This window comes from Petromyzon marinus, unplaced genomic scaffold (genome assembly GCF_048934315.1).
Source record: "Petromyzon marinus isolate PM22_M1 ecotype Great Lakes invasive population unplaced genomic scaffold, UKy_Petmar_22M1.pri1.0 PM_G_Scaffold_2, whole genome shotgun sequence".
Lineage (NCBI taxonomy): Eukaryota > Metazoa > Chordata > Hyperoartia > Petromyzontiformes > Petromyzontidae > Petromyzon > Petromyzon marinus.
Window position 1 is genome coordinate 6050169 of NW_027422761.1, and position 23146 is coordinate 6073314.

General features: G+C 49.3%; 3 protein-coding genes across 3 annotated transcripts in view; 1 reads left to right on the plus strand and 2 right to left on the minus strand.

Moving 5' to 3' along the window:
• Nucleotides 1-360: 360 nt before the first annotated feature.
• LOC142912373 (uncharacterized) lies at nucleotides 361-6385 on the minus strand. The gene is made up of 5 exons (XM_076060537.1): nucleotides 6343-6385; nucleotides 1951-2904; nucleotides 1126-1270; nucleotides 626-851; nucleotides 361-514 (listed from the first exon to the last, which is right to left on the minus strand). The coding sequence occupies exons 2-5, from the start codon at nucleotides 2881-2883 to the stop codon at nucleotides 361-363; spliced, it is 1458 nt and encodes a 485-aa protein (XP_075916652.1). The 5' UTR covers nucleotides 2884-2904; nucleotides 6343-6385.
• LOC142912374 (3'-5' RNA helicase YTHDC2-like) lies at nucleotides 4990-19578 on the minus strand. Its single transcript, XM_076060538.1, has 8 exons — nucleotides 19490-19578; nucleotides 13964-14113; nucleotides 13039-13241; nucleotides 12665-12831; nucleotides 10684-10789; nucleotides 9559-9715; nucleotides 8808-9043; nucleotides 4990-5004 (listed from the first exon to the last, which is right to left on the minus strand). The coding sequence occupies exons 2-8, from the start codon at nucleotides 14097-14099 to the stop codon at nucleotides 4990-4992; spliced, it is 1020 nt and encodes a 339-aa protein (XP_075916653.1). The 5' UTR covers nucleotides 14100-14113; nucleotides 19490-19578.
• A 769-nt stretch (nucleotides 19579-20347) lies between these two features.
• The window catches only part of LOC142912375 (TPR and ankyrin repeat-containing protein 1-like), a 47570-nt gene continuing 44771 nt past the window's right edge, over nucleotides 20348-23146 (plus strand). The window contains exon 1 of the mRNA XM_076060539.1: nucleotides 20348-20587. Coding sequence (XP_075916654.1) covers nucleotides 20543-20587 — 45 coding nt within the window. The 5' untranslated portion in view covers nucleotides 20348-20542. The remainder of the gene's footprint in view (nucleotides 20588-23146) is intronic.

Below are 23146 nucleotides of genomic sequence, written 5' to 3' on the forward strand. Positions count from 1 at the left end.
GGTTGTTTTTGCCGGACAATACACACACGGACATACATACACATACACATACATCCACACACGTGTACATACATACACATACATAAACAAAGACCCTCCATATAGCCTCAACAGACTGTAGGGGCAAGTGCTGTTAGCGAGCACCTATGAAGAGACCGGAACGGCACACGAGGGGGTTGGTGGCAAGCACAACGCCCGACCACCTTTGTCTGCTCAGTGGCGATGTTTACACACCACACCAGGTACTCAATTGAGGCTGAGTACACCTAGGGGAGGCCCAGGACCATTTCAGATAATCTTCACCGGTGTTGGCCACGAGCGGGAATTGAACCCGGGTCGCCGGGTTCGTAGCGCTAACCACTACTTTACCACTACCCATCTTGGTGTGGGGGTCACCTGAGTCTCGATGTTGTGCCCTTTGAGTGCCGAGCGGATGAAGTGCAGCACGCAGTCCACCAGCCCCTCGCACTGCCGCATGCTCAGCCGCCTGTCCGGGTCTGCCAAGCTCAACTCCCTGCAACGTCACCGCCGTGACGTGAACCCTGACGTCCCCGTCACGTCAACCACGACATTCCCGTCGCGTCCACCGCAACGTCCCCGTCACGTCTGTCTCGGCGCGCCTTACCGCAGGCACGCCAAGGCGTTGCAGAACGCCGCGGAAGGCGAGGCGGGCGAGCTGAGTGAGGAGGGTGAGACGGGCGAGCTAGGTGAGGACGGTGAGGAGGGTTTGTCTCCAACGTTGCTCCTCCAGCCGCTCTCTGGCACCAGCACGAGCTCCACCAGCGCCGGGAGGCAGAGCTCCACCAGCGCAGCCCTCAGAGGCTCGTGGCACGACAGGTTCCACAGCGTGCCTGGGGTGGCGAGGGTGGGTGGGTGGTGAGTGTGAGTGGTGAGTGTGGGTGGTGAGCATGGCGAGAGTGGTGAGCCTGGTGAGAGTGGTGAGCCTGGTGAGAGTAGTGAGCGTGGTGAGAGTGGTGAGCGTGACGAGCGTGGCGAGCATGGGTGGTGAGTGTGGGTGGTGAGTGTGGGTGGTGAGCGTGGGTGGTGAGTGTGGGTGGCGAGAGTGGGTGGTGAGTGGTGAGTGTGGGTGGCGAGAGTGGGTGGTGAGTGTGGGTGGGTTGCTACCGGTGATCTTCTCCAGGGTGTGAGGGTTGTGAGTGCGTCCCAGCAGGCTGGCGAAGGCCGCGATGCCTCCATTGTTGCAGAGGGCCAATGCGCCAACATGGTTGGAGCTGAGGACTTGCAACACCTCACATGCATATGCACGCACCTGTGGGGGCACGGGGAGATGAGGAGATGCACAAACAACAACCGCCATACGCCACCAAGTGGCGGTGATGTCACCACGACGCTTGTGCCAGGCTATGTGCACCTTGAGGCCACGTGAAGTGTCGAACGCCCGCTGGCAGAAGGTCAAGGGACAGACCCAGGTGCCACGGGTCGACTGAGATGACTGGCTGATGCACCGCCTGTGCCCCCTCCTGTGCCAACCTGCTGTGCTTTAGCCACCCGGCGCTCCGCTCGTTGTTCTGAGCGTCGCTCCTCCGCCCTCCGTTGTTGTTGGAGGGCGACTGCCTCCAACTGCCCAGTAGCGTCCTTCACGAGCCTCCTCCACAGAGGCCGATTTTTACACCGCTGGTACCAGTCATCGGGAAGTCGACTCAGCTCCACATCCTCTTGTACCACGTCACTCCATCTCTTCTCTAGCCCGTGCCGCGCACAGACAAAGATACCCCGTATAGCCTTAACAGACTGTAGGGGCAAGTGCTGTTAGCGAGCGCCTTTAAAGGCCGGCACAGCACACGAGGGGGTGGGTGGCCAGCACCATGCCCGGCCGCCTTTGTCTCCCTAGCGGCGATGTTTACACATCCCTCCAGGTACTCATTTGAGGCTGAGTCGACCTACACACACACAGACACATATCCTTGTGCGCCCCACCCGTGGTCTCACCTGGTCGTCGTCCTCACGGTCAGTGAGCAGCGTGAGGAGTGAGCGCGGCGTCCCAGCCGCCCTCACCACTGCCACCGCCCACTCCTCGGGTTGCTCGCAACCACCACTGCCACCACGGCCACCACCCCCACCAACACCACCACCACCGCCACCACCACCAACACCACCACCCCCACCACCACCAACACCACCACCGCCACCAACACCACCACCGACAACACCACCACCACCAACACCACCGCCACCAACACCACCACCAATAACACCACCACCAACACCACCACCGCCACCACCCCCACCAACACCACCAACACCACCAACACCACCGCCACCACCGCCACCAACACCACCACCCCCACCACCACCAACACCACCAACACCACAGCCAGCGGCGGTGGTGTTGGTGGTGGTGCAGCAGCAGCAGCAGCGTCTGAGAGCGCCCAGGAAGCCGAGCCACCAGCGGCACAGCGGGGAGCTAAGCGGCAGTGCGGCAGTAGCAGCAGGGACAGCAGCAGGAGCAGCAGCAGGGACAGCAGGGGCAGCGGCGGCAGGGGCAGCAGGGGCAGCGGCGGCAGGGGCAGCAGCAGCAGGGACAGCAGCAGCAGGGGCAGCAACAGCAGGGGCAGCAGCAGCAGGGACAGCAGCAGGGACAGCAGGGACAGCAGCAGCAGGGACAGCAACAGCAGGGACAGCGGGGGCAGCAGGGGCAGCAGCAGCAGGGACAGCAGCAGGGGCAGCAGGGACAGCAGGGACAGCAGCAGCAGGGGCAGCAGCAGCAGGGACAGCAGGGGCAGCAACAGGGGCAGCAGGGACAGCGGGGGCAGCAGGGACAGCAGGGGCAGCAGCAGCAGGGACAGCAGGGGCAGCAACAGCAGCAGGGACAGCAGAAGGGTCAGGGCGCAGAGCGTGAGACAGGAAGGCCGCGTTGGCCATGGTGGTGACAAAGTCCTCGTCCTGGGGGGGAGGGAGGGGGAGTGGGGGAGTGGTGAGTGTACTAGTGGTGAGTGTACTAGTGGTGAGTGGTGAGTGTACTAGTGGTGAGTAGTGGTGAGTGTACTAGTGGTGAGTGTACTAGTGGTGAGTGGTGAGTGTACTAGTGGTGAGTAGTGGTGAGTGGTGAGTGTACTAGTGGTCAGTGTACTAGTGGTGAGTGGTGGGTGTACTAGTGGTGAGTAGTGGTGAGTGGTGAGTGTACTAGTGGTGAGTGTACTAGTGGTGAGTGTGCTAGTGGTGAGTGGTGAGTGTACTAGTGGTGAGTGTACTAGTGGTGAGTGTACTAGTGGTAAGTGTACTAGTGGTGAGTAGTGGTGAGTGGTGAGAGTACTAGTGGTGAGTGTACTAGTGGTGAGTAGTGGTGAGTGGTGAGTGTACTAGTGGTGAGTGTACTAGTGGTGAGTGGTGAGTAGTGGTGAGTGGTGGGTGTACTAGTGGTGAGTGTACTAGTGGTGAGTAATGGTGAGTGGTGAGTGTACTAGTGGTGAGTAGTGGTGAGTGTACTAGTGGTGAGTGGTGAGTAGTGGTGAGTGTTGAGTAGTGGTGAGTGTACTAGTGGTGAGTGTACTAGTGGTGAGTAGTGGTGAGTGTACTAGTGGTGAGTAGTGGTGAGTGGTGAGTAGTGGTGAGTGGTGAGTAGTGGTGAGTGTACTAGTGGTGAGTGTACTAGTGGTGAGTGTACTAGTGGTGAGTAGTGGTGAATGTATTAGTGGTGAGTGTACTAGTGGTGAGTGGTGAGTAGTGGTGAGTAGTGGTGAGTGTACTAGTGGTGAGTGGTGAGTAGTGGTGAGTGTTGAGTGTACTAGTGGTGAGTGTACTAGTGGTGGGTAGTGGTGAGTGGAGAGTAGTGGTGAGTGTACTAGTGGTGAGTGTACTAGTGGTGAGTGGTGAGTAGTGGTGAGTGTACTAGTGGTGAGTAGTGGTGAGTGTACTAGTGGTGAGTGGTGAGTGTACTAGTGGTGAGTAGTGGTGAGTGTACTAGTGGTGAGTGGTGAGTGTACTAGTGGTGAGTGTACTAGTGGTGAGTGTACTAGTGGTGAGTGTACTAGTGGTGAGTAGTGGTGAGTGGTGAGTAGTGGTGAGTGGTGAGTGTACTAGTGGTGAGTGGTGAGTGTACTAGTGGTGAGTAGTGGTGAGTGTACTAGTGGTGAGTAGTGGTGAGTGTACTAGTGGTGAGTGTACTAGTGGTGAGTGTACTAGTGGTAAGTAGTGGTGAGTGTTGAGTGTAAACTCACCAGGCGATGCTGAACCCCCCAAACCCGGATCCAACTCCACACGACGAACCGGTTCCAAACACAAGTCGACAAGGTATTGATTCAGACTCTAAGTCGATTTCTCATGCAATTCAATGAGCAATCGAATTCTAATACAACTCTTCAATCCGATTCCCCGTGCAAGTCAATAGGAGTCGATTCTTAATGCGTTTAAAAAGGAGTCGACTCCTCACGAAACAATGTTGAGAATCAATTTATACGGTGGCGTCACGGAGGTAAAATAAAACAAAATAAACAATTAAATCACGACGTTTCGGAGGCAACACAAGTCTCCTTCTTCAGGTGGAACAGACACAGCGGTGTACTAGTGGTGAGTGGTGAGTAGTGGTGAGTAGTGGTGAGTAGTGGTGAGTGGTGAGTGTACTAGTGGTGAGTGTACTAGTGGTGAGTGTACTAGTGGTGAGTAGTGGTGAGTAGTGGTGAGTGGTGAGTAGTGGTGAGTGGTGAGTGTACTAGTGGTGAGTGTACTAGTGGTGAGTAGTGGTGAGTGGTGGGTGTACTAGTGGTGAGTGTACTAGTGGTGAGTGTACTAGTGGTGAGTGTACTAGTGGTAAGTAGTGGTGAGTGTTGAGTGTAAACTCACCAGGCGATGCTGAACCCCCCAAACCCGGATCCAACTCCACACGACGAACCGGTTCCAAACACAAGTCGACAAGGTATTGATTCAGACTCTAAGTCGATTTCTCATGCAATTCAATGAGCAATCGAATTCTAATACAACTCTTCAATCCGATTCCCCGTGCAAGTCAATAGGAGTCGATTCTTAATGCGTTCAAAAAGGAGTCGACTCCTCACGAAACAATGTTGAGAATCAATTTATACGGTGGCGTCACGGAGGTAAAATAAAACAAAATAAAATAAACAATTAAATCACGACGTTTCGGAGGCAACACAAGTCTCCTTCTTCAGGTGGAACAGACACAGCGGTGTACTAGTGGTGAGTGGTGAGTAGTGGTGAGTAGTGGTGAGTAGTGGTGAGTGGTGAGTGTACTAGTGGTGAGTGTACTAGTGGTGAGTGTACTAGTGGTGAGTAGTGGTGAGTAGTGGTGAGTGGTGAGTAGTGGTGAGTGGTGAGTGTACTAGTGGTGAGTAGTGGTGAGTGGTGGGTGTACTAGTGGTGAGTGTACTAGTGGTGAGTGTACTAGTGGTGAGTAGTGGTGAGTGTACTAGTGGTGAGTGTACTAGTGGTGAGTGGTGAGTAGTGGTGAGTGGTGAGTGTACTAGTGGTGAGTGTACTAGTGGTGAGTAGTGGTGAGTGGTGAGTAGTGGTGAGTGGTGAGTGTACTAGTGGTGAGTGTACTAGTGGTGAGTAGTGGTGAGTGGTGAGTAGTGGTGAGTGTACTAGTGGTGAGTGTACTAGTGGTGAGTAGTGGTGAGTGGTGAGTAGTGGTGAGTGGTGAGTGTACTAGTGGTGAGTGTACTAGTGGTGAGTGTACTAGTGGTGAGTAGTGGTGAGTAGTGAGTGTACTAGTGGTGAGTGGTGAGTGTACTAGTGGTGAGTGTACTAGTGGTGAGTAGTGGTGAGTGGTAGGTGTACTAGTGGTGAGTGTACTAGTGGTGAGTGTACTAGTGGTGAGTAGTGGTGAGTGTACTAGTGGTGGGTGTACTAGTGGTGAGTGTACTAGTGGTGAGTGTACTAGTGGTGAGTGTTGAGTAGTGGTGAGTAGTGGTGAGTGTACTAGTGGTGAGTGTACTAGTGGTGAGTGGTGAGTGTACTAGTGGTGAGTAGTGGTGAGTAGTGGTGAGTGTACTAGTGGCGAGTGGTGAGTAGTGGTGAGTGGTGAGTAGTGGTGAGTGTACTAGTGGTGAGTGTACTAGTGGTGAGTGGTGAGTGTACTAGTGGTGAGTGTACTAGTGGTGAGTAGTGGTGAGTGTACTAGTGGTGAGTGGTGGTGAGTAGTGGTGAGTGTGCTAGTGGTGAGTGTTGAGTAGTGGTGAGTGTACTAGTGGTGAGTGGTAAGTGTGCTAGGGGTGAGTGTACTAGTGGTGAGTGGTGAGTGTACTAGTGGTGAGTGTACTAGTGGTGAGTAGTGGTGAGTGGTGAGTGTACTAGTGGTGAGTGTACTAGTGGTGAGTGTACTAGTGGTGAGTGGTGAGTAGTGGTGAGTGTTGAGTGTAAACTCACCAGGCGATGCTGAACCCCCCAGACCCGGATCCAACTCCACACGACGAACCGGTTCCAAACACAAGTCGACAAGGTATTGATTCAGACGCTAAGTCGATTGCTCATGCAATTCAATGAGCAATCGATTTCTAATACAACTCTACAATCCGATTCCCCGTGCAAGTCAATGGGAGTCGATTCTTAATGCGATTAAAAAGGAGTCGACTCCTCACGAAAGAATGAGAATCAATTTGTACGGTGGAGTCACGGAGGTAAAATAAAATAAAACAAAAGAAAACAATTAAATCACGACGTTTCGGAGGCAACACAAGTCTCCTTCTTCAGGTGGAACAGACACAGCGGAACATCAGTGTCAAGTGGACAGCTCAGTGACACAGAATTAGTAAAGTTGGACTACATGTTTATTTCTCGAAAGCATTTTGGCTGTAGACCAGTGTAACAAGTCAAAAATGTAACTGGAGGCTTTATTTCTTCCAGCACAGGACGCATGATATGGTAGCTGCAGTAAGCCACCCACCGCCGACACACACACACCCACGTGTATTTGTGGATGCACTAAGCCGACACACACACACACCTGTACTTGTGGATGCACTAAGCCAACACACACACACCCACCTGTACTTGTGGATGCACTAAGTCCGACACACACACACACACCTGTACTTGTGAATGCACTAAGTCCGACACACACACACACACCTGTACTTGTGGATGCACTAAGCCGACACACACACACACCTGTACTTGTGGATGCACTAAGCCAACACACACACACCCACCTGTACTTGTGGATGCACTAAGTCCGACACACACACACACCTGTACTTGTGGATGCGTGAAGTCCGACACACACACACCGACCCATCTGTACTGGTGGATGCACTAAGTCCGACACACACACACACCGACCCACCTGTACTTGTGGATGCACTAAGTCCGACACACACACACACCTGTACTTGTGGATGCACTAAGTCTGTGACACACACACCTGTACTTGTGGATGCACAACACGGACGACAGTTTATAAAACAACAACACACAACAATAACTATAACATTCACAGTGTTAATAATAATAACAACAACACGGACGACAGTTTATAAAACAACACACAACAATAACGACAACATTCACAGTGTTAATAATAATAACAACAACACGGACGACAGTTTATAAAACAACAACAACACACAACAATAACGACAACATTCACAGTGTTAATAATAATAACAACAACACGGACGACAGTTTATAAAACAACAACACACAACAATAACGACAACATTCACAGTGTTAATAATAATAACAACACGGACGACAGTTTATAAAACAACAACACACAACAATAACGACAACATTCACAGTGTTAATAATAATAACAACAACACGGACGACAGTTTATAAAACAACAACAACATACTACAATAACGATAACATTCACAGTGTTAATAATAATAACAACAACACGGACGACAGTTTATAAAACAACAACACACAACAATAACGACAACATTCACAGTGTTAATAATAATAACAACACGGACGACAGTTTATAAAACAACAACACACAACAATAACGACAACATTCACAGTGTTAATAATAATAACGACACGGACGACAGTTTATAAAACAACAACAACACACAACAATAACGACAACATTCACAGTGTTAATAATAATAACGACACGGACGACAGTTTATACAACAACAACAACACACAACAATAACGACAACATTCACAGTGTTAATAATAATAATAACGACACGGACGACAGTTTATAAAACAACAACAACACACAACAATAACGACAACATTCACAGTGTTAATAATAACAACACGGCTACTGTGGCGATGCGATTGCACAATCATGATGAAGAAGAAGAGCGACGGAAGAGCCCAGTTGACATTGGCTGATTGGATTCCTCCAATATGAACAAACACATTCTCCTGCGGAGGGAGCCGGTAGGAACGTTGGGTTGCTTGGTCAACGACCAGGGTCAACGGCGGCTCCGTGGTGTATTCCGCAAATATGCCCGACTGTGAGGGCGGGCACAAGCCGGCGTGAGTAGGTTAAACGTTGAGTTTTATAAGGGCACCACGGGGTGACCAGCCCCTGCCCCCCCGGCCCCACCCCTCCCACCCCCACCCCCAGCCCCACCCTCCCCACCCAGCCCCTCCCCACCCTCCCCTCCCCACCCAGCCCCACCCTCCCCTCCCCACCCAGCCCCACCCTCCCCACCCTCCCCACCCTCCCCACCCTCCCCACCCAGCCCCTTCCTCCCCACCCAGCCCCTCCCCACCCTCCCCTCCCTACCCAGCCCCTCCCTCCCTACCCAGCCCCTCCCCACCCTCCCCTCTCCACCCAGCCCCACCTCTCCCATTTTTGGATGCACGACGGACGGACACAACAACAATAATCCCCGTGTGGGCTGGTGGTGTAACCAGGAGGTTCCTACCACTATCAATATTCTCCTGATTCCGATACAGTTGGAGATCGCCGCCTCAACACAATGGGAGGCTCTCTCAAGCAATGCGGGGGGCGGGTGGGTGGTGGGGGGGGGTGGTTTTTGCCGGCTGTACGTACGTTGATCTTTCTCCTTCTGGCGTCTCTCCATCTCCTTAGACTTGTAACCAGTGGTGGGCAGGATGTCCTCCAGAAAGAACCGCTTCACCTCGAAAAGCCTCCCAGGCACTGGCCCACGGACGAGAGGCAACACGGCGTGCACACCGCCACGTCCAACATCGCCGTTGCGTTTGGCCCGCCGCCGCCACCGCCGCCGCCGACGCACGGTTAGATCGAGTGAATATAAATGTTGTGTCGTTAAACCTGCCACCACCCGACGCAGCAGCCGGTTAGCGAGGTTTGTCAAGTAAACAAAACGTGGCCAACGAGTTGCTAATTCGGCACACACCGGTGTGCTGGAGGAGTAAACCCACAACATTTACCGTTCGGTAATTACAACCGGCAAATGTCGCACTCCAATGGTAAATGTTGTGGGTTTACTCCTCCAACACAACGGTGCGCCGTGCTAGTAACGATATTTTGTTTTACGTGACAAAATCTTACAAATTGGCCGTCGGGTTTAACAACACATTTACATTGACGCGATCAAACCCAAAAAAACCTCTAATACATTATCGATAATATTGGTCGCGAAAGCCTACCGCTACGTGTTCAACCGACGGATGGATTTAGCCGTCTCTCACGTCTGACGACGGGGCAGCCGCCGAAGTACTCTGAAAAGAGTGAGACGTTGAGGGGGGCGCTCATCAGCACGACGCGGAGGTTGCACTGCCGCTCCAGAATGTCGCGCAGCTTGATGAGCAGGATGTCGCAGAAGCGGTCGCGTTCATGGATCTCGTCCTAGTGGATACATCACCGCCAACGCTGCCATCATCATCATCATCGTCAATGTAACCACCACCACCACCGCCATCATCACCATTGCCAATTTCGCCACCACCAGTTAACAAAAATCTATCATGACCAACTGACAAGACAAAGATCCCCCGTATAGCCTTAACAGACTCGTTGGGGCAAGTGCTGTAAGCGAGTAGCTCCTATGAAGGCAGGCACGGTACACAAGGGGGTGGGTGGCAAGCACCACTCTTTAAGAACCACCACCAATACCACCACCAGAACCAACACCAGCACTACCACCATCATCATCACCACCCGTAATCACCACCACCACCACAATTATCACTACCATCATCACCACCCTTAACCATCACCACCACCAGCAGAACCATCAATAACCACCACCCTTAGCAGCAGCAACAACACTACCAGCATCACCACCATCATCACCTTTAACCAACCAGTAGCAACAGCATCAGCACCAGCTTCATAACAATAATTAAACTTCACCATGTACATACAGTCCGTTGTCAATCCAATGATTGAGACACTAAAACCGAACAAAAACTCAGAAACCGGAACTGGCCACATCTTGGGTTAGACCGAATAAAATAAAATAAATTAAAATCACGACGTTTCGAGCGAGCGCACACACAAGGGTCCGTCAGCAGGTGGGACAACCACATCTACAGGCCTCGATAGCCTCTTGTGACAGCAGCAGCAGCCCTTTTGCCCACTTCAGCAATTCTTTCTTGCTGTGGTTGTTCCACCTGCTGACTGACGCTTGCGTGTGCGCGCGCCCGAAACGCCGTGATTTAATTCATTTCATTTTCTACCTACCACGGTGACTTTACCGAGAGAACCCAGGGGCGTGGACCCCTGCAGTCACGAAAACTTCAAATCTAGATTAGACTGAAAAGAAAACTTTTGAGCACCGGTGTGTGGTGGATCGACTGTAGCTCGGCACGTACCACGATGATGTGCGTCACGACGGTAGACGTGGCGCTGTCTCCGGCCATGAGGGTCCTCAGCAGCACGTCGTTGGTGCAGAACGTGAGGAGCGTCTTTGGCGAGACCCTGCGCGCAACGCCGCGTGCGGAACGCGACGGTATGAGGGATACTCTTTGGTTCTATTGGGTAAAGTCACCACGTAGCAGGTTAAAAATAAAATAACAAAAATCACGACGTTTCGGCCACAACACAAGCGGCCTTCATCAGGTGAAGGGACGAGACTGTCTGGAGGACAGCGCTGGAGTGAGAGAAGCCACGCTGAGATCACGACCTTTAATGAGGGATACTCTTTGGTTCTATTGGGTAAAGTCACCACGTAGGTAAAAAATAAAATAACAAAAATCACGACGTTTCGGCCACAACACAAGCGGCCTTCATCAGGTGAAGGGACGAGACTGTCTGGTAGGACAGCGCTGGAGTGAAAAAAGCCACGCTCAGATCACGACCTTTAAGCTGTGTGAGAAGAAAAACACTAAGCGCCTTGACAAAGGAATTATCATATAATTTAGCATTGAAATGGCTCATTGAAATAGCTAAGTTAAAGTATACACATCTGCAGAGGCACCCCTTGACAAAGGAATTAGCATAGAATTTAGCATTGAAATGGCTCATTGAAATAGCTAAGTTAAAGTGTACACATCCGCAGAGGCACCCCTTGACAAAGGAATTAGCATAGAATTTAGCATTGAAATGGCTCATTGAAATAGCTAAGTTAAAGTATACACATCCGCAGAGGTACCCCTTGACAAAGGAATTAGCATATAATTTAGCATTGAAATGGCTCATTGAAATAGCTAAGTTAAAGTATACACATCCGCAGAGGCACCCCTTGACAAAGGAATTAGCATAGAATTTAGCATTGAAATGGCTCATTGAAATAGCTAAGTTAAAGTATACACATCCGCAGAGGCACCCCTTGACAAAGGAATTAGCATAGAATTTAGCATTGAAATGGCTCATTGAAATAGCTAAGTTAAAGTATACACATCCGCAGAGGCACCCCTTGACAAAGGAATTAGCATAGAATTTAGCATTGAAATAGCTGAGTGATAAGCTGAGGTATAAGGGATCTCAAATACATACATGGTGTTTTCCTGTTAACCTAACATCTAGGTTGTCAGTCAATATTACGATTCGTAAATTTAACGTAGGTATGCAAGTTGAACTTCTTTCGCACCACCGTACGTAGCCAACCGTGCTCAATGGTCCAACGTGTGTGAAGTCCTCCCCCCACCAGCCGACACAGCCAAACCAATTAAATTACCACATGGTGGTAAAAGTGTTTCACTGTGCGCCCAACAAGATTGTTTCAGCTCACCACCGACAGTTGAGTTGAAGAACAATTCCATCAACACAAATTCAGCAATCGTATACAATGCCTATAAAGCGATATGCTAAATTTCCTTGTGACAATTGTTCTGCACCCCCACCCATACCCATGGCAAATTGTTGTTTGGCTTGCATCGTGCAGAGGAAGGATTTCACGACAGCTGTTTTTGTCAAGATAATTTCTTCGTTGCCTAACCAAAAATAAATGTGCCGTAAATATTGTTGCACCGGCTCGGTTTTCGTAGAGTTGTGTCACTGCAGAGCTCAGACAGGACGGAGAAACGCAAACCGAACACAACCCTAAAAATCACACAACTCAACGAAAGGACACGGCGCAGGGCAGGGAGAAACACGACAGGACACAGCGGTAAAAGTACACAATAACAAACGTATGTGTGCATGTGCGCGTGTGTACGTTGAACGTCTTTCACACCGTACGCAGCCGACCGCGCTAATCGTGGGGGCGCGACTAGCACAGTTGGAATGAAACGACGAGAAAAATTACAATAGCACACGGCCCAGAGGGAAAACACAACAACAACAACAAAAACAACAGAACACACACACACGCGCACGCGCGCACAACGGAAGCGCCAACACGCGTACACGCACTTGCTCTCCAACCGGATCTGGTAGCCGACGGTCTGGCCGACGCCCTCCCCTCGCTCCTCCGCCACCCTCTCGGCCGCGGCGACGGCAGAGATTCGGCGCGGCTGCGCGCAAATCACGCGGCACGGCGACCCCAGGCGGCTGCCCTCGTCCAGGATGTACTGAGGGATCTGCCGGGGGGGTGGGGGACGACACGGGCGGCGGCGCGCGCCGAGTGTTAAGCGGTGATCGGAGGCAGTCCTCAAGATCGCAATTCGGGGGTAAAAAATAAAATAATAATCCACGTTCACCCCGCTCGTCGTGGTGGTGGTCCTGGGGAAATGAGCCCGACATGCTGAATGAAGGAGCGCCGAGTTCTAGGACTGTGCTGCGAGCACCTGCGTGGTTTTGCCGGAGCCGGTCTCGCCCAGCACCAGCAGGATGTTGGACTTGGCGATGGTGCCCAGCAACTGCTCCCGGAACGCGGCCACGGGGAGGGTCTGGCGGAACGCCTCCAGCTCCGATCGCCCCCGCGGTGGCGGGACCTGAGCGATCCCGTCGTTGAGCCGTCCGCTCGGCCTGCTCGCCTCGCGTCTCGCCCCTGTGAGTGACACGCGTCGAATTGCATCAGCGTCACGGGTGCCACGGTGGCTAGATGTTGACTCCCTCGCCTGGTGTACAGGAGGTCGTGGGTTCGATCCCAACCCCGACATATGCTGCTGTATATTTGGAGTCTGTGTCTCTCTCCCTCATCATCATCATGGTGGCTAGATGTTAACTCCCTCGCCTGGTATACAGGATGTCGTGGGTTCGATCCCAACCCCGACATCTGCTGTATATTTGGAGTCTGTGTCTCTCTCCCTCGTCATCATCATGGTGGCTAGATGTTAACTCCCTCACCTGGTATACAGGAGGTCGTGGGTTCGATCCCAACCCCGATATCTGCTGCTGTATATTTGGAGTCTGTGTCTCTCTCCCTCATCATCATCATGGTGGCTAGGAGATGTTAACTCCCTCGCCTGGTATACAGGAGGTCGTGGGTTCGATCCCAACCACGACATCTGCTGCTGTATATTTGGAGTTTGCGGTGTCTCTCTCGAATCGACGTGCGTTGAGCGTATTTGGCTGCTGCGAACGTCCACGTGATAAGCCACTTCATTCGAGCAATCATTTTGTGGCCAGGTCGCTGCTGATAAATGGCTACGCAGCTCAGCGCAGCCTTACCCGGTAAAATAATGCCTGAATAGATTAGTTGATAGAGGGCACCAATGGAGCACCACGGAAAAAAAAAACGTCGCCGGCAACTCCAAAGCGGGAACGAACCTGGGTCAGAGCCAGTGTCGGGGAAGCGCTGCAGAAGCACACGGGCGGCGTGGCGCGCCCGTTGCGACAGCGCAAATGACATCTCGGCGCCCGCCACCTCCGCTGTCTCCTTCTTGCGCACGGTGAGGCGCTGCATCGGCCCCCCCCTTGCTACCGAAACGCAGCGAGGAACGTGGGGGGCAGCGTTAATTTACCGGTGGGTGGGCGGGTTAGGTGGGTGGGTGGGTGGGTGTGTGGGCGTGTGGGTGTGTGGGTGGGTGGGTGGGTGGGCGAGCGGGTAGACGGATAGGTGTGCATGCAGGCGCACGGGTAGGCGTGTAGGTGGGCAAGTATATGAGTGGGTTTGCGAGTGCGTGACGAGGCAGGCAGGCAGGTAGGTAGGCATGTAGGTGGACATGCATGTGGGCAGGCAGGTGCACAGGTAGATATGGGGACCGGTACTGTAGCGGTTAGCACGCTGCTGCGCTACGAACCCGATTCCCGCTGACGGCCAACACCAGTGACAATTATCTGAACCGATCATATGCCTCTCCTAGGTCGACTCAGCCTCAAATGATTACCGAATGTAGTATGTAAACATCGCCACTCGGGAGACGAAGGCGATCAGGCGTGGTGCCGGCCACCCACCCGTGCCGGCCCTCATAGGTGCTCGCTAACGGCACCTCCTCCAACAGCCTGTTAAGACTACACGGGGGATCTTTGTCTTGTATAGGTTGGGTGGGTAGGTGAGCGGGTACGTAGGTTAGTGCATGCGAATCACAAGCTTAGTCCGTGCTCGCCAGTTGCCTGGGTGAAAGGTTGGGCTCCGTTTTGCCCTAACGCCTGGCCAGCTGGCTTCAAAAAAACGTAACCAATGAATGAGCCGATTTTCATCGCTCCCAACTCGGCAGTGGGATGGTCTCAGGCACGTTTTCTCCTCTTGGCTGGGCCGCTGTCCCGATTAGCACGGGTGGCTACGTGCAGTGCAAAAGAGGTTCTACTAGACGTGCCCACACACTTACATTCTCTGACACTGCCCTTGGCCGTGCCTTAGAACGCCAACGCCCCGCACAATCCCGCTCGCCTCTCTCTTGACAATGTGTCTCTTACCTTTTCGTACGTTCTCTAATCAATGTGCTTTCTCTATGCCGAAAACAAACTTCTTTGAAGCTGATTTTGCGTTGAAGTTCGTTGCCCTTCCCCCACGCCTCTGGTCAGCACGGTTTGGCTACGTACGGTGCGAAAGACGCTCAACATACACACGCTCCTGTCCCTGTCTCTTAGAGTTTAATTCAGAATTTGTTCCATTACAAAGACCCCCTCCCCGTGTAGCCTGTAACAGACTGTCGGGGCAAGTGCTGTTAGGGAAGCACCTATGAAGGCCGGCACAGCAAACAAGGGGGGTGGGTGGCCAACACCACGCCCGGCCACCCTTTGTCTCCTTCGTGGCAATGTTTCCGCATCGCACCAGGTACTCATTTGAGGCTGAGTCGACCTAGGGGAGGCCCGGGAGCAGTTCAGACAATCGTCACTGGTGTTGGCCGTGAGTGGGAATCGAACCCGGGTCGCCAGGTTTGTAGCTCGGCGCACTAACCGCTACACTAACCGCTCCCCACAGGCACTCCTTGGCATACGCGAAAAGCACGCCTATCTCAAAATCGTGTATGTCAAAAGCAATGTTCCCATAAGGGGCCGTCCATAAATGACGTCACACGAGTTTGGCCGATTTTTGACCCCCCCCCCCTGCCCCCCTCGTCACACAGCGTCACAAAGTCAGACGCCCCTGAAATATGACGTCACAAAGTTCTGCCCCCCACACCCCCCAAACCATATTTCCATTTTTAAAATGAAACACGCTTCAAATCGCTTTACACTATTGTCATTGTAGTGCGTATTTAATGTGGCGCTGCACTCTGATGTTGTAGGAGAAAACATTTGTAGAATTATAAAATATTAAAAGTAATTCTATTAAAAAAATACTTGAAACTTTGCAGTAGAACGAAGCAAAATGGAGAGTACAATAATATCAATTACATATTCATTCCACAGAATGAAAAGCCCTGGTAGAATCATTAAAATCAAAATGTTTAATAACAATCATTCAAAATGTTTTTTACTAAATGTATGCATCACCATTCTCCCACGGAGAAGCGAAATGCTCCTTCATGGAATAAATAAAAGGTGACCTTAGTAAATTTAAAACATCAAATAGTTAATAATGAAAATTATTCAAAATTAGTGCCGTTATAACAATTCTATTTAATTAAGTAGATATTTAAATTTTGATTTAAAGCTTTCGTGACTGCAGTAATTCATATTCTTAGCTCTTTCGGTAAAGTCACGTTGAAGGGAAACAATAAAATAACAATATATATAAAACAATAAAAATTCTCACGACGTTTCGACCATAACGCCTGATGACGACCGTTTGTGTTATGGTCGAAACGTCGTGAGAATTTTTATTGTTTTATATATTTTTATTATTTTATTGTTTCCCTTCAACGTGACTTTACCGAAAGAGCTAAGAATATAGATATTTAAAGTTGCGCATTTTGATGTGACGTCACATTTCTCAACCCCTCCTCCCCCCCTACGTCACACATCGTCACAAACGTCTGACGCCCTCCATAGGTGCGTGACGTCATTTATGGGCGGCCCCTAAGTGATAATGATACAGGATTCGTCTTCTTTGCTTCTCTCGGTAAAGTCACCACCACCACGTGAGAGAATGAGAATAAAATAATAAAATCACGCGATACAATTCCCACGACGTTTCACGAGATGAAGGGGGTTAGGGGATTTCACCGAGACTCGCAGAGATAGTCGCCTAAGTTATCCTTGCCCATATCAATACAACGGCACACAATATACAATAGAGGGCTTCAACAAAAATGTTAACACATTACGGGGCTGTCGCTTTTAATAGAAAAAAAAGAACGAATTTTGATTTAAAGCTTCCGTGACTGCAGGGATTCATATTCTTGGTTCTTTTGGTAAAGTCACCACCACGTTAGAAGGGAAACAATGAAATAATAAAAATATAACACAATAACAATAAAATCATCTGATGATGATTGCTTGTGTTGCGGTCGAAACGTCGTGAGAATTTTATTGTTTTATATTTTGTATTATTTTATTGGTTCCCTTCTACGTGCAGGTGACTTTACAAAAAGAACCAAGAATAATAATTTTATTGTTTTACAATAATTTTATTGTTTTATATTTTGTATTATGTTATTGGTTCCCTTCTACGTGCAGGTGACTTTACAAAAAGAACCAAGAATAATAATTGTATTGTTTTACAATAATTTTATTGTTTTATATTTTTTATTATTTTATTGTTTCCCTTCTACGTGGTGGTGACTTTACCGAAAGAACCAAGAATAATAATTTTGTTTTACAATAATTTTATTGTTTTATTATTTTTATTATTTTATTGTTTCCCTTCTACGTGGTGGTGACTTTACCGAAAGAACCAAGAATAATAATTTTATTGTTTTACAATAATTTTATTGTTTTATATTTTTATTATTTTATTGTTTCCCTTCTACGTGGTGGTGACTTTACCGAAAGAACCAAGAATAATAACTTTATTGTTTTACAATAATTTTATTGTTTTATATTTTTATTATTTTATTGTTTCCCTTCTACGTGCAGGTGACTTTACCGAATTACCAACAATATGAATCCCTGCAGTCACGAAAGCTTTAAATAAAAAATATATCAATATTCATTAATTATTTCCAAGCAAACTACATTCGTGTGTTTTTCTTAAATGCATTCCGTTTAAACTTGTAACAAATATTTTTTTACGTACTGACAAATTAAAGGTTTTAATTCCACTGTGCGGTGCAATTATTAAACATTCTAACAATAACGTGCCCAACATTGTGTATACATATATTTAAAATGTGATTCACAGCAAAAAAAAATTAAGTATGCTTTTTAATGAAATACTATCAACCCAAATAAATGAACGGTTAACACACTTGCAACATGATAACAAACGTGATGTTAATATCTTCACAAAGTCAAAAAGATTATCTCTCCTCCCCACTTGTCCGCCTTCGTTGGTCAGCGCGTGCCTCTGGAATCCTTCCCCAGAGCCACGTTTCTCGTTGAAAATTCTCACGAGTGTCAACATTTTCTTGTTACTTTACGTTAAAATGTAAACTCTTAATATGCTTAAATTTTGATTTAAAGCTTTCGTGACTGCAGTAATTCATATTCTTTTTATTGTTATATATTTTATTATTTTATTGTTTCCCTTCAACGTGGTGACTTTACCGAAAGAACTAAGAATATATCTTAATATGCTTCCCGTAAAATAAAATTAAGCAACACAGTTGAGGAATACAAAAGCGGTGAACACAAGCAAACCGGACACATGCACAATCACAACGAGACGAGCAAGGGCAAATAAGTGTTGTTGTTATTCTTGCCACGTGTGTGTGTACACGTGTGTGTACACGTGTGTGTGTACACGTGTGTGTGTACACGTGTGTGTGTACACTGTGTGTACACTGTGTGTGTGTACACGTGTGTGTATACACGTGTGTGTACACATGTGTGTGTGTACACTGTGTGTGTGTACACGTGTGTGTGTGTACACTGTGTGTGTACACGTGTGTGTGTACACTGTGTGTGTACACTGTGTGTGTGTACACGTGTGTGTACACGTGTGTGTGTACACGTGTGTGTGTGTGTACACTGTGTGTGTGTACACTGTGTGTGTACACGTGTGTGTGTGTGTACACCTGTGTGTGTGTGTACACTGTGTGTGTGTGTACACATGTGTGTGTGTACACGTGTGTGTACACGTGTGTGTGTGTGTACACTGTGTGTGTGTACACTGTGTGTGTACACGTGTGTACACTGTGTGTGTGTAGACGTGTGTGTACACGTGTGTGTGTACACGTGTGTGTGTGTACACGTGTGTGTGTACACGTGTGTGTGTGTACTGTGTGTGTGTACACGTGTGTGTGTACACGTGTGTGTGTGTACACGTGTGTGTGTACACGTGTGTGTGTGTACACGTGTGTGTACACTGTGTGTGTACACTGTGTGTATACACGTGTGTGTGTGTGTACACGTGTGTGTGTACACGTGTGTGTGTACTGTGTGTGTGTACACGTGTGTGTGTACACTGTGTGTGTGTGTACACTGTGTGTGTATACACGTGTTTATCTTTAGAATGTGAAAGGGGGTCACTAACACCACTTGCCCCCTACAGCCTGCTAAGGCTACACGGGGGATCTTTGTCTTTGTGTTCACGTGGCGTGTTGTTTCACGATGTCCACGCGAACGACGTTAAACACCACCACCACCACGAGTTCGATCGATCGATCATTCGATCGATTGAAGGGAAGAAATCGGCGAAAGGCCCCCAGACTTGCAGGCCCCGAAGCCGGCTTTTTTTTTAGTTTCGATCGCTTTTTAAAACGAGGGGTTAATCGATTAATCTCGGTCGGTACATTTTGTATTTTGTTTGTTTTAAATGTTTAAAAGTGCGGGTGGATTAAGATGGAAGTTTAAAAAAAAACTCACTCAGTCGCAAACTCCCTCAGCCGCAAACTCCCAAGGCCAGCCGAGATCTTACAAAGTGAAGTGGAACCAAAATCGTGACGCTGACGGGCGAAACCAAATTGGTGTCAAGCTGAGGGGGGGAGGGCGAAACCAAATTGGTGTCAAGCTGAGGGGTGTGGGCGAAACCAAATTGGTGTCAAGCTGAGGGGTGTGGGCGAAACCAAATTGGTTACAAGCTGGGGGGGAGGGCGAAACCAAATTGGTTACAAGTTGAGGGGTGTGGGCGAAACCAAATTGGTTACAAGCTGGGGGGGTGGGCGAAACCAAATTGGTTACAAGCTGGGGGGGTGGGCGAAACCAACTTGGTGACAAGTTGAGGGGTGTGGGCGAAACCAAATTGGTTACTAGCTGGGGGGGTGGGCGAAACCAAATTGGTTACTAGCTGAGGGGGTGTGCGAAACCAAATTGGTTACTAGCTGAGGGGGTGGACGAAACCAAATTGGTTACAAGCTGAGGGGGGGTGGGCGAAACCAAATTGGTTACAAGCTGAGGGGGTGGGCGAAACCAAATTGATTACAAGCTAAGGGGGTGGGCGAAACCAAATTGGTTACTAGCTAAGGGGGTGGGCGAAACCAAATTGGTTACTAGCTAAGGGGTGGGCGAAACCAAATTGGTTTCAAGCCGGGGGGGTGGGCGAAACCAAATTGGTTACAAGCTGGGGGGGAGGGCGAAACCAAATTGGTTATAAGCTGGGGGGGGTTTGTGGACGACTGTAACAGGGGGGCAGGTACAGTACTCTTGCGCGTGTTAAAGTACAGTGCGTATTAACAGGAGTCTACGGGGGGAGGGGCAGCGCTTATCAGTTCTACGGAATTCTAGCCTCGCTGTCACGTGGTCGCCTTATCCGCGCTACGTTTTCTAAACGTGCCCTGCTAAGGCCTCGCACGTGGTCGCAAACGAGCGTGGGGGTCGCGTCACCCCGGGCCCGGCGGCGCGAAACGTCGGACCTCCCCCTCCTATCAGCCCGCCGGCACCGCCACGCGAGGGAATAGTTTTTCGCGTGTAACCTCGCCAATGGCTGGCATCGGCGGAACCCGTCAGCAGGCAACGATGAGCCAGGTAGGAGGGCGCACACGGGGAGAGAGGAGAGGGGGTGGTGGTGGTGCACCACGTGGTTCACACGGTGGTGTGGTGTGTGGGTGATGTTGTTGTGTGGGTGATGTAGTGTAGGTGATGTTGTGTGTAGGTGATGTTGTTGTGTAGGTGATGTTGTTGTGTAGGTGATGTAGTGTAGGTGATGTTGTGTGTAGGTGATGTTGTTGTGTAGGTGATGTTGTTGTGTAGGTGATGTAGTGTAGGTGATGTAGTGTGTAGGTGATGTAGTGTGTAGGTGATGTAGTGTAGGTGATGTGTGTAGGTGATGTTGTTGTGTAGGTGATGTAGTGTAGGTGATGTAGTGTAGGTGATGTTGTGTGTAGGTGATGTTGTTGTGTAGGTGATGTTGTTGTGTAGGTGATGTAGTGTAGGTGATGTTGTGTGTAGGTGATGTTGTGTGTAGGTGATGTAGTGTGTAGGTGATGTAGTGTGCAGGTGATGTATTGTGTAGGTGATGTATTGTGCAGGTGATGTAGTGTGTAGGTGATGTAGTGTGTAGTTGATGTGTGTAGGTAATGTGTGTAGGTGATGTAGTGTGCAGGTGATGTGTGTAGGTGATGTGTGTAGGTGATGTAGTGTGCAGGTGATGTGTGCTGATGATGTTGTGTGCAGGTGATGTGTTGATGTTGTGTGCAGGTGATGTGTGTAGGTGATGTGTTGATGTTGTGTGCAGGTGTTGTGTGCAGGTGATGTGTGTAGGTGATGTAGTGTGTAGGTGATGTAGTGTGTAGGTGATGTGCTGATGTTGTTTGGTGTAGTGATGTAGTGTGTAGGTGATGTAGTGTGTAGGTGATGTTGTGTGCAGGTGATGTAGTGTGTAGGTGATGTTGTGTGCAGGTGATGTAGTGTGTAGGTGATGTAGTGTGCAGGTGATGTAGTGTGCAGGTGATGTAGTGTGTAGGTGATGTAGTGTGCAGGTGATGTTGTGTGCAGGTGATGTGTGTAGGTGATGTAGTGTGTAGGTGATGTAGTGTGCAGGTGATGTTGTGTGCAGGTGATGTAGTGTGTAGGTGATGTAGTGTGTAGGTGATGTATTGTGTAGGTGATGTAGTGTGTAGGTGATGTAGTGTGTAGGTGTAGTGTGTAGGTGATGTAGTGTGCAGGTGATGTTGTTGTGTGTAGGTGATGTAGTGTGTAGGTGATGTAGTGTGTAGGTGATGTTGTGTGTAGGTGATGTTGTGTGTAGGTGATGTTGTGTGTAGGCGATGTAGTGTGTAGGTGATGTAGTGTAGGTGATGTAGTGTGTAGGTGATGTAGTGTGTAGGTGATGTAGTGTGTAGGTGATGTAGTGTGTAGGTGATGTTGTGTGTAGGTGATGTTGTGTGTAGGTGATGTAGTGTGTAGGTGATGTAGTGTGTAGGTGATGTAGTGTGTAGGTGATGTTGTGTGTAGGTGATGTTGTGTGTAGGTGATGTTGTGTGTAGGCGATGTAGTGTGTAGGTGATGTAGTGTAGGTGATGTAGTGTGTAGGTGATGTAGTGTGTAGGTGATGTAGTGTGTAGGTGATGTAGTGTGTAGGTGATGTTGTGTGTAGGTGATGTAGTGTGTAGGTGATGTTGTTGTGTAGGTGATGTTGTGTGTAGGTGATGTTGTGTGTAGGTGATGTGTGTAGGTGATGTAGTGTGCAGGTGATGTGTGTAGGTGATGTAGTGTGTAGGTGATGTAGTGTGTAGGTGATGTTGTTATGTAGGTGATGTTGTGTGTAGGTGATGCACTGTGTAGGCGATGTAGTGTGTAGGTGATGTAGTGTGTAGGTGATGTAGTGTGTAGGTGATGTTGTGTGCAGGTGATGTGTGTAGGTGATGTAGTGTGTAGGTGATGTAGTGTGTAGGTGATGTTGTGTGTAGGTGATGTGTGTAGGTGATGTAGTGTGTAGGTGATGTAGTGTGCAGGTGATGTTGTTGTGTGTAGGTGATGTAGTGTGTAGGTGATGTAGTGTGTAGGTGATGTTGTTGTGTAGGTGATGTTGTGTGTAGGTGATGTAGTGTGTAGGCGATGTAGTGTGTAGGTGATGTAGTGTGTAGGTGATGTAGTGTGTAGGTGATGTTGTGTGTAGGTGATGTAGTGTGTAGGTGATGTTGTGTGCAGGTGATGTGTGTAGGTGATGTAGTGTGTAGGTGATGTAGTGTGTAGGTGATGTTGTGTGTAGGTGATGTAGTGTGTAGGTGATGTGTGTAGGTGATGTAGTGCAGGTGATGTGTGCTGATGATGTTGTGTGCAGGTGATGTGTTGATGTTGTGTGCAGGTGATGTGTGTAGGTGATGTGTGTAGGTGATGTGTTGATGTTGTGTGCAGGTGTTGTGTGCAGGTGATGTGTGTAGGTGATGTAGTGTGTAGGTGATGTAGTGTGTAGGTGATGTGCTGATGTTGTTGTGTGTAGTGATGTAGTGTGTAGGTGATGTAGTGTGTAGGTGATGTTGTGTGCAGGTGATGTAGTGTGTAGGTGATGTTGTGTGCAGGTGATGTAGTGTAGGTGATGTAGTGTGCAGGTGATGTAGTGTGCAGGTGATGTGTGTAGGTGAT

What these genes read in the sequence shown, in the direction of transcription:
- LOC142912373 (XM_076060537.1), bottom strand. Translation starts at nt 2,883, where the DNA reads ATGGCCAACGCGGCCTTCCTGTCTCACGCTCTGCGCCCTGACCCTTCT. An exon ending in ACCGTGAGGACGACGACCAG is followed by an intron (nt 1,271 to 1,950) that starts GTGAGACCACGG and finishes GTGCCCCCACAG; the next exon opens with GTGCGTGCATATGCATGTGA. An exon ending in AACGCCTTGGCGTGCCTGCG is followed by an intron (nt 515 to 625) that starts GTAAGGCGCGCC and finishes GTGACGTTGCAG; the next exon opens with GGAGTTGAGCTTGGCAGACC.
- LOC142912374 (XM_076060538.1), bottom strand. Translation starts at nt 14,099, where the DNA reads ATGCAGCGCCTCACCGTGCGCAAGAAGGAGACAGCGGAGGTGGCGGGC. An exon ending in TCGTGACGCACATCATCGTG is followed by an intron (nt 9,716 to 10,683) that starts GTACGTGCCGAG and finishes TGTATCCACTAG; the next exon opens with GACGAGATCCATGAACGCGA. An exon ending in CGGCTGCCCCGTCGTCAGAC is followed by an intron (nt 9,044 to 9,558) that starts GTGAGAGACGGC and finishes TCCGTGGGCCAG; the next exon opens with TGCCTGGGAGGCTTTTCGAG.